At 38.3% G+C, this 13,566-nt stretch overlaps 1 protein-coding gene across 2 annotated transcripts; it reads right to left on the bottom strand.

Annotated features, from left to right (window-relative positions):
- Nucleotides 1–3,598: 3,598 nt before the first annotated feature.
- On the bottom strand, nt 3,599–4,737 carry LOC143555550 (uncharacterized). 2 transcript variants are annotated; one of them, XM_077045086.1, is made up of 2 exons: nt 4,348–4,737; nt 3,599–4,263 (listed from the first exon to the last, which is right to left on the bottom strand). In XM_077045086.1, the coding sequence occupies exons 1-2, from the start codon at nt 4,675–4,677 to the stop codon at nt 3,619–3,621; spliced, it is 975 nt and encodes a 324-aa protein (XP_076901201.1). In that variant the 5' UTR covers nt 4,678–4,737; the 3' UTR covers nt 3,599–3,618. The 2 variants fall into 2 exon arrangements, with proteins under 2 accessions (XP_076901201.1, XP_076901202.1); XM_077045087.1 differs by having other exon boundaries at nt 3,599–4,254.
- Nucleotides 4,738–13,566: the final 8,829 nt, after the last annotated feature.

Below are 13,566 nucleotides of genomic sequence, written 5' to 3'. Positions count from 1 at the left end.
TAAATAAAGTGAAAATAGAACTTCAATTTGAACAGACGTGAACATTCATCTTGAGGCTCGGATTTGTAAACAAATTAGAGATACCGACATGGCTCGAGTCATTTAACCTGATAGCCATACCAATCATCATTAACATTCTTAGGAAACGGGATTCATGTTAAAAAAAGAAAAATTGTTTGACTAAATAAAGTCAAAACTCGACTTTGGTCTAGAGATATTGGTTGATTGTAGATGTGCACAACCAGATTTTGGGCTAGCACAGTTTGGTTTTGGTTAATTGAAGTCAAAACCAACTGGCAATTGTCGATTGGTCTAGAAGTATTAACGGGTGAGGGTTCAAGTACCAACATGAACAAGTATAACCCAGTAGACTAATAAAAGTGTACAAAGGAGGCTCATATATGTAAACAATCAAAGAAAGGGGACAAATCCACCATGACTTCAAACTTACCTGTTACAATGTGAAAAACAAAAAGTATTTCACATAACCATGCAGACTGCACTAGCAAAATGAGGATAATCTCCACACTTCCCAAATCCATTTGATATTCGTCATCACAGCCTCTTAAAATGCAACGATGTTCACATCCAGGGATAAAAAATTGAAGATTAGAGTAATATTTCAATGTACATTTGTGTATTTGAAAAATGTATGCATAATCCTTAATGTTGATTTCTTAAAATTGCAGGAGTTAAAGAACCGCAACCGACTAAACAAAGTCAAATTAGGACTTCAATTTGAAGAGGGGTACCACTAAGAAGGGCTGTTGATTAATAATGGTCAACATGATCTAATACATTCATTATGAGGCTGCAATGCAAAACGCTAAGGTGCATGCTGGGCAACTTTGATCAGTCACCTTCTAGACATTAAATTTGATCTTCATTGAATAAACTCAGATCATGATTCATGTACTCAAAGTCAACATTAAAGCTTCTTAGTTTCATTAAATGTTCATCTATAGTACAAATACACTTTCATGGAGTTATCCAAATGTGGAACTGATGCATGATATGGAACAATCAAAATAAAAAATTGTTAGTATTAGGAATAGATTAAATAAAGTTCATATAAATAAAAGGCTAGTTTAAGCTCGCGAGAGCTTGATAAGTTTATTAAAGCTTGATCTGGATCCATTTATTAAATATGCCATGTATGAGCTCTAGCTCGGGCTTGAGCACGTTTAAACTCAGCTTGGTTTGCATTATTAAAGAGCTGATCCAGAGTAGCTCATGAGCCTACTTGACCCGTTTATACCCCAATAGCAGTCAGAAATATAGTCGTATACGACGTACACATAAAAATATTATGAGTTCTCTAACTTTAATTGAATTTATTATAAAAGTAAATGATTAACATAGACAAATGAAATAAATTTATAATCAATTAAACATCTATAAATAAAGTTATTTTTATAAAAAGTTTTAAAGTTTATAATTGATAAGATTTAATATAAGTTTAGAAAATAAAAGTAATGAAAGAAAAAATCAAAAACAAAGTAATGTAAAGAAAAATTTGTAATTTGCTCTTGATTTGATGCTAAAAACTTAAAATTAATTCAAATATAATTATCTTAAGTTATTTTGAAATTTTTAAATAAAAAGAAAACACTCAAATGGAAGCAACACCACTTGATGCTAGGGGCGAGAAAAACCTGACGTTTAACCGAGAAATCCCAAGAACCATTAAAAGACGGAAACCAGACATAACGTACGAGTTTTAGTTGGGCCTCAATTCCCATTTTAACCACTCCTCGGTTTTGATCTCGGTTACATTTTTGCAATAAAAAAAACACAAAGTAGCCCGAACCGGCTCAAAATGTTGTTTTTTGTGGCTTTATTAGGTAATGAGCCTCGTATATTTAATTAGTGATAAATTTAATCAAAATTATTCCGAGTGCAAAATCACTACTTATATGTTTAAGAGGATATCAACGTGAAGATTGTGAGGGCACTATGGTTAGCCTACTTCATATCTGCTCTGCAAATCTTTCTTATCAAACAAGGTAGGACTTATTCAATTCCTTGTCTGGAGCTGATATGAATCTATAACAAAATTGAACATGCAAAATTGAACTAAACAAGATCACCCTGCTAATAAGTCTATGGTTACCAAATAAACTATTGATCATTGACCGTGTCTACTCCCAAAATGACCAAAAAAAGGAGAGAGAATACCAAAATAACCTTATTTTTTTCAAGTTTTCATAAAAATCCCTCCTAAACCCGTCGGCAGAGACAGGTTTTGAACAAAATCCAACTTTGCCCACGAGTTTTGTTTGAGCCAACTAAAATCTGCCACGTGTTCCAAATCCATCAGCTCAGACGACTTTTGGACGATACATGTCATTTTTTACTAAAATCTACCACGTGTTCCAAATCCGTAAGCTCAGACGACTTTTGAACGAAACATGTCATTTTTTACCACTTTTACGAAATTCGTCGTTTTAGAAATTCTAGTTTTTTGAAAACTGTCGTTTTTGACAAAGTTTAGAATTTTGTTTTATTTTTTAATATATAATTATTATAATTAATGTAAATTATATTTTGTTTTTCTTTTATAACTTTTGAAATGTAAAGTTTTATAAAATTTTGAATATACTGTTGAGACGAGCTTATTTTTATCTGCGTGCCGAGATTAATTATTGATATCTAACCGTGCCTACTTGACTATATAAATGCTATCCAATGAGATTATGCAAACAAATAACTATATAGGTAACACTAACATAGGCATTGAGACCAAGAAGCTACTAGAACTTGTGTTTGTCCACAAATCAGTAAAACTAATTTTATTTACTCTAGAATATGACCTACATGTTAAATTTGAAACAAAAACAGAAAACCACCACCCAGATATTTTATCAAACAGGTGGTGTGCGGTCCTTATCAGCATGTTAACCGGGACCTGCAGCAATAGACCCAATTTAAAATCAAAATCGAAGATTTCTTGAAAACCCATGAGACAAGACAAGAAACGTAGTTTGACTAATAAAGTCAAATCGGACCTAGAGTACATGTTATCATCATTGACAACAAATGATTCAGGAGGTTTTGTGCATTAAAAATACATTTTATCGATCATTTTAACACAATAGCCATGAAACATACCAAATGGAATCATTGATAAGATAATTGCTCAAGATAACCAAGACTAAACAACATATTGGAATCTCTATTGTAGAGTTGGAAAACTGTGTGTGTTAACAGAAGAAACACAAATCGATATATTTGACTCAAGTATATTCATAAATTTTTAGTCACCAGAATAGTTCAGATAACTAGTTAAAGGTCGAGATAATTACTTCACTAATTTAATATCAACCAGACTGATGAAAGAGATGTGATGTGGTTCTAGTGAGTATAAATCAACGAATCAAAATGTGGGTCAAAACTAAAGGATCATTATATATCAAAGCAAACAAATTACCAAGGAAGTAAAACTGAAAGTACTGAATATTTCTAATGATAAAAACAAACTGAAAGCGTATAAGTAAGAGAATAATCCAACACTTGAAAGAAACGTCAGATGCTTAAATTCCATACAACTTATAAGACCATTACTGAATTCTGAATTGCTACACAACAGTTCACTGCAATGCATAATCATATTCTCCCTTACTTCATAAAGATTGTGTTTCCCCGATTAATTTTACAAAACTCAAGGTAACTTTGCTTACCAAAGATGGGGACATATGTCGATCGGATCAAGTCTACAAGTAGGGGGAGTTTTATAGTCACGATAACTGAAATCGGCAAGCAAGCAAGTACACATATTGGTGCGAGCATCCATGGTCTTTGATCACAAAAGACAAGGAACAAGATTGCACAAAAGGCTACAATCATGGCGGTTGTAGAGAGGAATAACATCAAAAGACCAAAAATCAACCTTCTTGGTAAACTGACCCGAAAATCTCTTTCGGAAAAACGAGTGGTGAGGATTGATAAGAACAACAATAATGCGGTAGTTGCGGTAAATAATGAAAGTGCGTTGGATACGGCAAAGACAGTGAATGCAAATTCTTTTTTTAAGACCGGAATGCCATATTGTTGATCACTTCCACCGGGGACAGTGATTGCTGCTGCAAATACAACTGTGACGATTAATGCTGCGGTAATGCTGCATGATTCAGCAGTTTGTTTCATCCAACCTTCTCCTTGCTTCAACAAATCTTGATGTTCCCTGGTGAACACCATTGATGGTGTCTCCTTATTGTCATTTTCTTGCAGAAGCAGTAGAGGTAACATGAGCTTCTGCACTTCCTGTAGAATTCAACCGAATTATATTTTATGCAACTAGAGAGCAAAGTTAACAGCATGAGGACTGATATATTTTTTGCCACATACCTCACGCCATAATAGTTCTCGTTGTAGTTGCAATGCTGCACCAGTAGTACGATCGAGTACAAATGAAGGTGCTAATCGTCCAACCAAGTGTACAAGATTATTTCTGGAAGAATCTTCAATCTCTCTATAAGACTCAGTTATGTGATAGATAAGGTTGTATACCTTTTCTGAACGGTTTATTACGGCTAACTGAATAATGTTATACCCTTGTTCATTCTTACAGTTGAATGCAGAAGGCGATTTGAAGAGAATCTCATCAACAACCTCGTATTTATCTTGGCGTACAGCTTCAATAATTGAATTACGGAAACTCTTGTTTGATGTGCCCATCTGATTGCATATCAAGCTCAAAGTCTTCTTTCCCTCTTTGTACTCTTTTTTCTTCTTCTCTATGTTATTGATTGGACCAACTACAGTTTAGAAAGTTAAGGTACAACAAGAAGATTGAACAGTTAGTGAAAGTTAGTTTAGGTTTCATCTTCAAACTAATGTGTGGTCGCTTACCAGTAAATGCAAAAACCTTCCACAAAAGGAAATACAACATAGAAAAGGGTAAGCGAAGCACCAGAAGGAGGAGATAAATCAACTGATAAAGTGTGGCTATTGGGGCTGCCCAAAAAGTAGCAAAAAATTGTTAGATATAAATCCAACAAGCGTCAGGCATTTATATACCGCCAATTGCTCACCAAGTAATGTCATGGACCTTTTCCACAACCAACTGCAGCACGTGTTATTACATATATTCACTAGTCGTAACATGTCCTCGACACATTTATCCAAAAAATTAGGGTGAAATAGCAAAGAACATCTCGTGATTGTTTTCTGAAGGACGCGGTGGTAAGCTGCAAGATATCGTATGAGTGGAATAAATTTGTCTAAAATAATGTACCTACTTGGTTTACAGAATTCCTTTTTGTAATAATTAGAGAAATACATACATGGATAGATAATTGATTCTGTGAAGCCAAGATCAGTTGGGAAGCTCATCGTTATGAACCTCAATACTTTGTCATCTTCCATGGCAGCTTTGGGGAATTTTTCGAGCATTATCTGTGCTAAATCTGCAAGAATTAATATGAGAAAGTATGAGAATTAATTAAGGGTAGTGTTTTCATTTAGCCTATTAATTGCAACCCACTTACAACTTGAGTATAACCGTTTAACCCATTACAACTGGTGCATATAATTAATTGAGTTATATTATTTCAAGTGTGTGCATGTTATGGTTGATGTCTATGGCACAAATAAATATATTATGGGCCATGTTCAGGTTTATTAAATCAGCCAGCTAACTGGGCACGATTACTACCCTAGTATCAACTACTCACCATATTGTTTTGTATAAATAGCAGGAATGATAGCATTCTGCTGATGGGAATTTGGATAACTGCTTAAATCAGAAGATAGTAGGGATTTAAGAAAATATGTGTATAGATTGATCTTCGTAGTTAATAAAGCACAAGCCCCTGGTGATTGTTGGTTATCGTCTAGAATCCACAATAGTTGTTTTCTCTTCTGAACCAAGAGTTGGGCTGCGTATTCATTACCAGCCATTGCAGCAATGTGTAGGGCTGTTTGACCCTTATTATTTTTCTTTTCGATATCTTCTCCGCCTTCTAAAAACTCCAGCAGATTTTCAACGAAATAATTGTGGCCCATTTGAACCGCTAAGTGAAGGACTGTGTTGCCATTTTCAGTGATGCCCTCCGTTGCTGCTTTATTATCAATTTTCAGTATGGATTTTGCTTTCCACCAACACCCTTCAACAGCAGCTTCGTACAACTCTTTCTTTTGTCTGTTGCTGTCTGTGTTTTCAATGTCTGGAATGTCATTTACGGATGCTGTTCTGATAATAAAGTCTGGCGAATCTGAATCTGTTGAAGCATTATATATTTCATTTCAATATTAAAGAAAGCCAAATAAAAGTGGAGTTATTAGTCACTTGCAATTCTACTATGGGAAAGCGAACATGTACCTTCTGTATTTTTATCGTTTTCTGGTGAATTAAACTTTAAGAGCACCTTCCACAACTCTTGTACCGGATTAATCCATGAGAAAGTCTGGAGCAGTTGGTCATTCATAGTACCGAAAATCCAACCTTTGACAAGGTTGTCATATTTTTCAGTCATGTGGCCACCATCATCTGGATCACGATCATCGACTTGAACGATGTGAAGCAGCTCCTGACTCTTTAGGAGGCACATCATCTGAGCCATCCAGATTTTATAGTTGGAGTGACCTGAAAGCTTGACTGAAACAAAGTTGGAGACGTTAACGTTTGATACCTGAATATATCTCAGGTCTTTTCTTATTGCAGAAACATCCACTGAATCACCTGCACATGATTTCAATGTTAAAAAGAATGGATCAGTCAAAGATTTGTTACATCATTTCCGAAAATTAAAAGATTGGCCACGATTTCCTCCCCAATCCCAGCAAACTTTTTCTCCAAGTCTTTACCTTATTTATTACATTGTAATAATTATAAATAGGGTTCTTTCTTATCATTGTATATACACAATAAAAATCAATACAATATTTTCAGCTTTCAATTCTTTTCTCTCTGTCTTTCTGTACCAGACAACATGGTATCAGAGCAGAGTTCATGATCCTCGAAACAACCCAACAATCTCAACAATCAATCCAAAATCCAAACCACTGCAGTTGCGCCGCGAAACGCCGCCGCCGCCGCCGTGGAACACCTATCCAAAACCCAAAATTCCGACCAAACCACCGCTGCCACCATTAACCGCCGTGAACCGCCGCCACCGCTGCCACCATTTTTCCTTGGATTTGTTGATAGCCAGTCCCTCTTCTCGATTGCTTAGTAGGTCTGATATTGATCGCGACTACAGGTGTAGTACAACTTGATTGATTTGAATCCTATTAACCTCTCATAGAATTGGGGTCCTGGTTTGTCAACTTCCTAACCATGCCAACCAACTATATAGGAAATGACTCTTGGATTTTCGATTCGGGTGCAACCGATACCATGACGTTTGACCCGTCAGATATTCGGTCAAGGTCAAACCCTAGAAGAAACCAAATTTATACCGCCAACGGTGGAACGATGCCGGTGAAAGGGGGAGGAACAATTGAAGTTTCACCAACTCTGAAATTACCAAACTGCCTTATGTCCCGTCACTATCGCAAAAACTACTCTCGGTTAGCCACATTACCAAAGAGTTAAATTGCACGGTACTAATGCATCCTACTTTCTGTCTTATACAGGATATCAGGACGGGTGCGATTATTGGACGTGGTACTGAGCGCCAAGGATTGTACTATGTGGATGAAGTGGCTCAAAAGGGTACTGTGATGTTGGCACATGGAACCGACAAACGAGAAGCCTGACTGTGGCATAGAAGGTTAGGGCATCCATCTAATGGATATTTGCATCTTTTATTTCCAAAACTTTTTCCCTCAAATGGAAAAATAGAATGTGAAACCTGTCTATATGCAAAAAGCCATCAACAACCATTCAAACCTAGCAACACGAGAGTTGACACTCCTTTCTCCCTAATTCATTCTGATGTGTGGGGTCCTGCCCCTGTGTTGGGGGGACAGGGTTTCCTGTACTTCTTACTATTTGTGGATGACTGCACTCGCATGACATGGGTATATTTTTTAAAAACCAAATCTGAAGTGTATGAAAAATTTGCTATTTTTTACTCTATGATTCAAACACAATTCCGAACTAAAATTCAAATCCTTCGATCTGATAATGGGGGAGAGTTGTCAATACACCTATGAAACAGTTCTTCAAAACCAATGGGTTAATCCATCAAACTTCTTGTTCCTATACCCCTGAACAAAACGGTGTATCCGAACGGAAAAACCGAATTATTCTTGAAATGACTCGCGCCCTGCGGATTGAATCTCAGGTTCCAACATCTTTCTGGCCTGAAGCAGTTGCTACCTCTGTCTACCTTTTGAATCGGCTCCCCACAAAAATTCTCAAGTTTAAAACCCCCTTAGATTGTCTTTCTAAATGTTCCAATGTCCCACATCCTCTTACACTCGAACCTCAAATCTTCGGGTGTATCGCGTTTGTTCATATACCCAAAATCAACCGGGACAAGCTCGGCCCATGTGCTGAGAAATGTGTATTTGTCGGCTATGGGATTGACCAAATAGGGTATCGGTGTTATAATCCAAAAACTCGTCAAATGTTTACCACAATGAACGTTGACTTTCTTGAAACCCAATATTTCTATGACACCCAACTCAGTGGTCAGGGGGAGAATGAGTGTATAGACACTCTGAGTTGGCTAGCTCAATTTTCCTCATCTGAAGAAGTAACAACAGAGAATCATCACAGTACGGTGAGCCCTTCAAACACAGCCACACAATCTGCGGAGCACAGTACCACTGAAGAGAGTCCACCCAACGTGATACCTGAAGTACCAACAGAAACTCCATCTACAACAACAGAAACTCCAGATCCACAGGCTGAATCAGTAGTGGAAGAGCAACCTACTCCACAGGTTGATAATGTTGAATCAGTTATAGCAGATACAACCGAGAGGTACACTCTCCCTCCCAGGTCTAATAGAGGGGTTCCTCCAACTCGATACTCCCCAGAAAAACAGTCAAAAAATTCAAGGTATCCTGTAGCGAATATGGTCAACGGGAACTTATCTGACAGCGCTAAAGCATTTACCAGTTCATTATACTCTCAACAAATACCTAATTCTGTGAAAGAAGCTCAAGGAGATAAGAACTGGGAAGAAGCTATGAAAATGGAGATGGGTGCTCTCATGAAAAACAACACCTGGGAAAGGTGTATTCTTCCTGAGGGAAAGAAAACAGTTGGATGTCGATGGGTGTATACAATAAAATACAAACCAGATGGTTCCATTGGAAGATACAAAGCTCGACTTGTTGCCAAGGGGTACACTCAGACATATGGGATTGATTACTCTGAAACATTCTCACCGGTTGCAAAAATGGACACGATCAGAGTCCTTTTCTCTATAGCAGCTAACAAGAAGTGGTCTTTACACCAGTTTGATGTTACGAATGCCTTTCTTCATGGAGACCTAACAGAAGAAGTATACATGGAAGCACCTCCTGGTTTTTCAGGGGACTTTAAAGAAAGGGAAGTCTGTCGGTTGAAGAAATCCCTATATGGGCTAAAGCAGTCTCCTAGGGCATGGTTCGGAAAATTCACTTTGGCCATGAAAGAGTATGGGTATAACCAAAGCAATGCTGATCATACCCTATTCCTCAAAAGAAGAAAAGGTCTTGTTACTTGCCTGATCATATATGTAGACGACATGATCATTACCGGAGATGATGAAGAAGAAATAGCACGACTGAGAACAAATCTTTTTTCAAAATTTGAAATGAAAGACCTTGGGAATCTCAAGTATTTTCTCGGGATAGAAGTTTTGAGGTCCAAACAGGGGATATTCATCTGCCAAAAAAGGTATGTTCTTGATCTCCTAGCAGAAACGGGACTGGTTGACTGTAAACCAGCAGATACTCCAATGGTAGTGAACCACAACCTTCACATGGAACCCGATGGAAAACTGGCAGACAAAGAAAGGTATCAACGGCTTGTGGGCAAGTTAATTTACCTCTCTCACACTCGTCCTGATATAGCTTATGCTGTTGGAGTGGTGAGTCAATTCATGCATCAACCACAAGTTGCCCACATGGAAGCCGCTCAAAGAATATTAAGATATCTCAAGGGAACCGCAGGCCATGGAGTATTGTTCAAACCAAATGGACATTTAACTGTTGAGCTCTACACCGATGCAGACTGGGCAGGAGATAAAGGAAACCGAAGGTCAACATCAGGGTATTTCTCCTTGGTTGGTGGAAACCTCGTTACATGGAGGAGTAAGAAACAGAAGGTAGTTGCCTTGTCAAGTGCAGAAGCAGAATTTAGAGGTATAGCTCGAGGGTTAAGTGAAGTTTTGTGGATCAGGAAGCTGTTAGAAGATATTGGCTTTCCCCAAGTTGTTCCCAGTAAAGTTATGTGTGACAATAAAGCTGCAATACAAATCTCTGAAAACCCAGTTCAACATGACCGGACTAAACACGTGGAGGTAGATCGACATTTCATCAAAGAGAAATTGGAAGAAAGAATCATCGAACTTCCGTATGTTCCATCAAAAGATCAACTTGCAGATATACTCACAAAGGCCGTCAACGGAAATGCTTTGAGTAGTTGTTTGAGCAAGTTGAGTATTGGTGATCCCACTATTCAACTTGAGGGGGAGTGTTAAAAAGAATGGATCAGTCAAAGATTTGTTACATCATTTTCGAAAATTAAAAGATTGGCCACGATTTCCTCCCCAATCCCAGCAAACTTTTTCTCCAAGTCTTTACCTTATTTATTACATTGTAATAATTATAAATAGGGTTCTTTCTTATCATTGTATATACACAATAAAAATCAATACAATATTTTCAGCTTTCAATTTTTTTCTCTCTGTCTTTGTGTACCAGACAACATTCAATATTGCAGAAAGAATATAAATATAAAAGGTTACCCTACCCTTCCCTACCAAACGCTGACTTATTGTTCACTCAGATTCCTAATTACCTTCTGTATAGCTTATTGGTCGATTAAAGTGGGATTCTAGTTTCAACCATACCTCTCGTGCCGTACCCAGGTCTTGTACTTCCTCGATCCTACGATAATCCAGAGTACTTAAAATCCAACGTTTGACAAGTTGGTCAAACTTCGAAATCAGGTCGACATCCTCGATCACTGATTCATCCACCGGAGAAGGATGTGAACCAACTCTTGACTCTCTATCAGGTTAAGCATCTGAGCCTTCCAGATTTTATAGGCGCTGTTGTCCCAAAAGTAGGGAAGCTTGACTGTAACAAAGTTGGAGACTTTAACAGCCGAAGCCAGCACATACTTCAAATTGGTTTTTGCAGATACGTTCGATGAAGAAGCCATCTCAAGTGGCTTATTTCAACAACTTCTTTTGAATCTCCTTGAGGTTATTCACATTGGCAGATGGTATATATATATATATATATATAAGCTATTCGTTCACAGATCCAACAGTTCAGGATACGTACTATGGATGCATAATTGAAAAGTTGGGGTTGGTGAAAGTGAATAAATGAGGAACAGTACTGAAAAACGTGATTCACATTGCTTACGTAATCAGCATTCAATCATAAAATTATATTACTGTACTATGTATAGTAATTAGTATACAACCAATGAGGATCAATGTATCAAATTTCATATTAACCGTAAAGCCAATAAATGAGTTAGAATCCTACCGAATGGAATACTTGGTAATTCCAACCGTATTCAACTAATTTGGACCTGTTCATAAGTTAAAATTATCAGCTATTTTATTTCATTTTAAAATAAAAGGAAAATTTTACTGAAGTTTTGTATGGTTTCAAGATAATTATGTGAGGGAAAATTTATAGTCAAGTTCATTAAATTTCTTTTCAACACAAGTAAACTCATTTGGGAGAGAATGCCTCTTATAGCCATAAAGAATGCTTCAGTCCATATAATATCCAACTAAGGCTGAGGGGTGTGGGGCGCTAACCTGGGCGCGAGAGCCCCTCCGCTCGCGCCCCCAGGCGCTAACCCCACACCACCGGGGCGCGAACCGGGGCGCGAACGGGGCGCGAGCGCTAGCCCCCAGGCAGGCGTGAGTGTGGTCGCGGGAGAAGAGAGAGAGAGAGCCGTTGGGCCCGCCCAAAAGAGCCGTTGGAGCTCCGATTTTTTAAAAAAAAAACCCTTAAAACCTCTATATAATACCCCAAATTACTCCCATTTCAACCATATCAAAACACAATTTCACCTTACAAACCCTTATATAATATCCCAAACTCCTATATAATACCCAAAAATGTCTGGAAATTGGTACCCAAACCTAGATTCAGATTATATTGACGACGATTTATGGTCGTCACCAGACCAACCGATGTTTTATTCGGGGCCGCAAGAAACATCCGGCTTTCAACCATCCAACATACAACCGTCTCCTAACTTTGTTGTTCCAGAGACACAAGAATCACACGGTGATGCTACGGGAGCAAGAAGACGCGTCCACCGGAAAAAACAACTTGCAACGGACGGGCCGGGACCGGCTTCGACTCCGAGGACAAAACGGAAAACCACTCCGTGGTCATCGGATGAGAAGGAAGCCTTGTGTCGGGCTTGGATAGTCATTTCTGAGGATCGGCGTTGCGGTAATTGTTTTAACGTTTTTAAAAATGATTTTTAATAAAAAAGTTAAATAAAAAAGTTAACTGGAAATCTAATTTAATTATTCATTTTGCAGTCGACTACCAAAAAAGCAAGGTTTTTTGGACAAAGGTTAGGGAGACGTTCTATACGCTCGTTGGGAGTACAGAGCGAAACGCCGATATGATTTCGGGTCGGTGGTCCGAAATCAGAAAATTTGTCGGCTTGTTTACTAATCTTTTCAACAGGAACGCCGGTCGTATGAGACCAAGTGGCAGTGATGATTTGGCGGTTTACAATTTCACTGTCGAAGAGTGGAGGCAGGAGTGTTTGCGGAGGTATGGGACGGTGAAGACGTGGGACGATTTAAAGTTGTGGGAGAGGTTGAAAAGGTGTTCCAAGTGGGTTGAGCTTGTGGCGCCGGACCATGATGCGGAAGTAGGGCCGAAACGGACTAAAACTAGTTCGTCTGGAGCGTATAGCACTTCCGCCGGGTCGGATTGCCGCGTTGGATTCGACCTAAACATTGCGGGGGAGGAAACGTCTTCACCGCCGAGGAGGCGGCCATTGGGACGGGACGCCAAGGGGAAAAAACCGGCTGAGGGGGGAGCCGTAAACATCGTCGATCTTGTTGAATCCCTCAATAAATTCAACAAAACCATGGAGGTGGTCTCTAATGACAAAAAGGAAAAAAGTCGAATGAGAGATTTGGACTTCCTTACAAGAGACTTCAGTAACCTAAATCCGGTCGATCAAATGCTGATGGAAAAGCAAAAGGAACGTATCCGAAAGAGGTTGATCGAAGAAAACCAAGCCGAAGAATAAGAATAATGTTTTTTTAGTACTTTAATTTTTATTTTATTTTTAGATATTAATGTGTTTTTTTTTAATGTGTGTTTTTTTTAATAATTTATGAGTTTTTTTAATAATACGTTTTTTGAATATATTTATAAAAAAATAAAAAAAAAATCCGCTGGAGCCCCTCCACACCAGGGCCAGGGGCTCCAGCGGGGGCTCCAAGACCCCCCTTATCCAGT

This window comes from Bidens hawaiensis, unplaced genomic scaffold (assembly GCF_021521415.1).
Source record: "Bidens hawaiensis isolate Kalapana, Puna unplaced genomic scaffold, B.hawaiensis_p1.1 tig00018141_1, whole genome shotgun sequence".
Taxonomy (NCBI): domain Eukaryota; kingdom Viridiplantae; phylum Streptophyta; class Magnoliopsida; order Asterales; family Asteraceae; genus Bidens; species Bidens hawaiensis.
The sequence above is the reverse complement of the archived record's forward strand: the minus strand, read 5'-3'. Positions and strand labels throughout refer to the sequence as shown.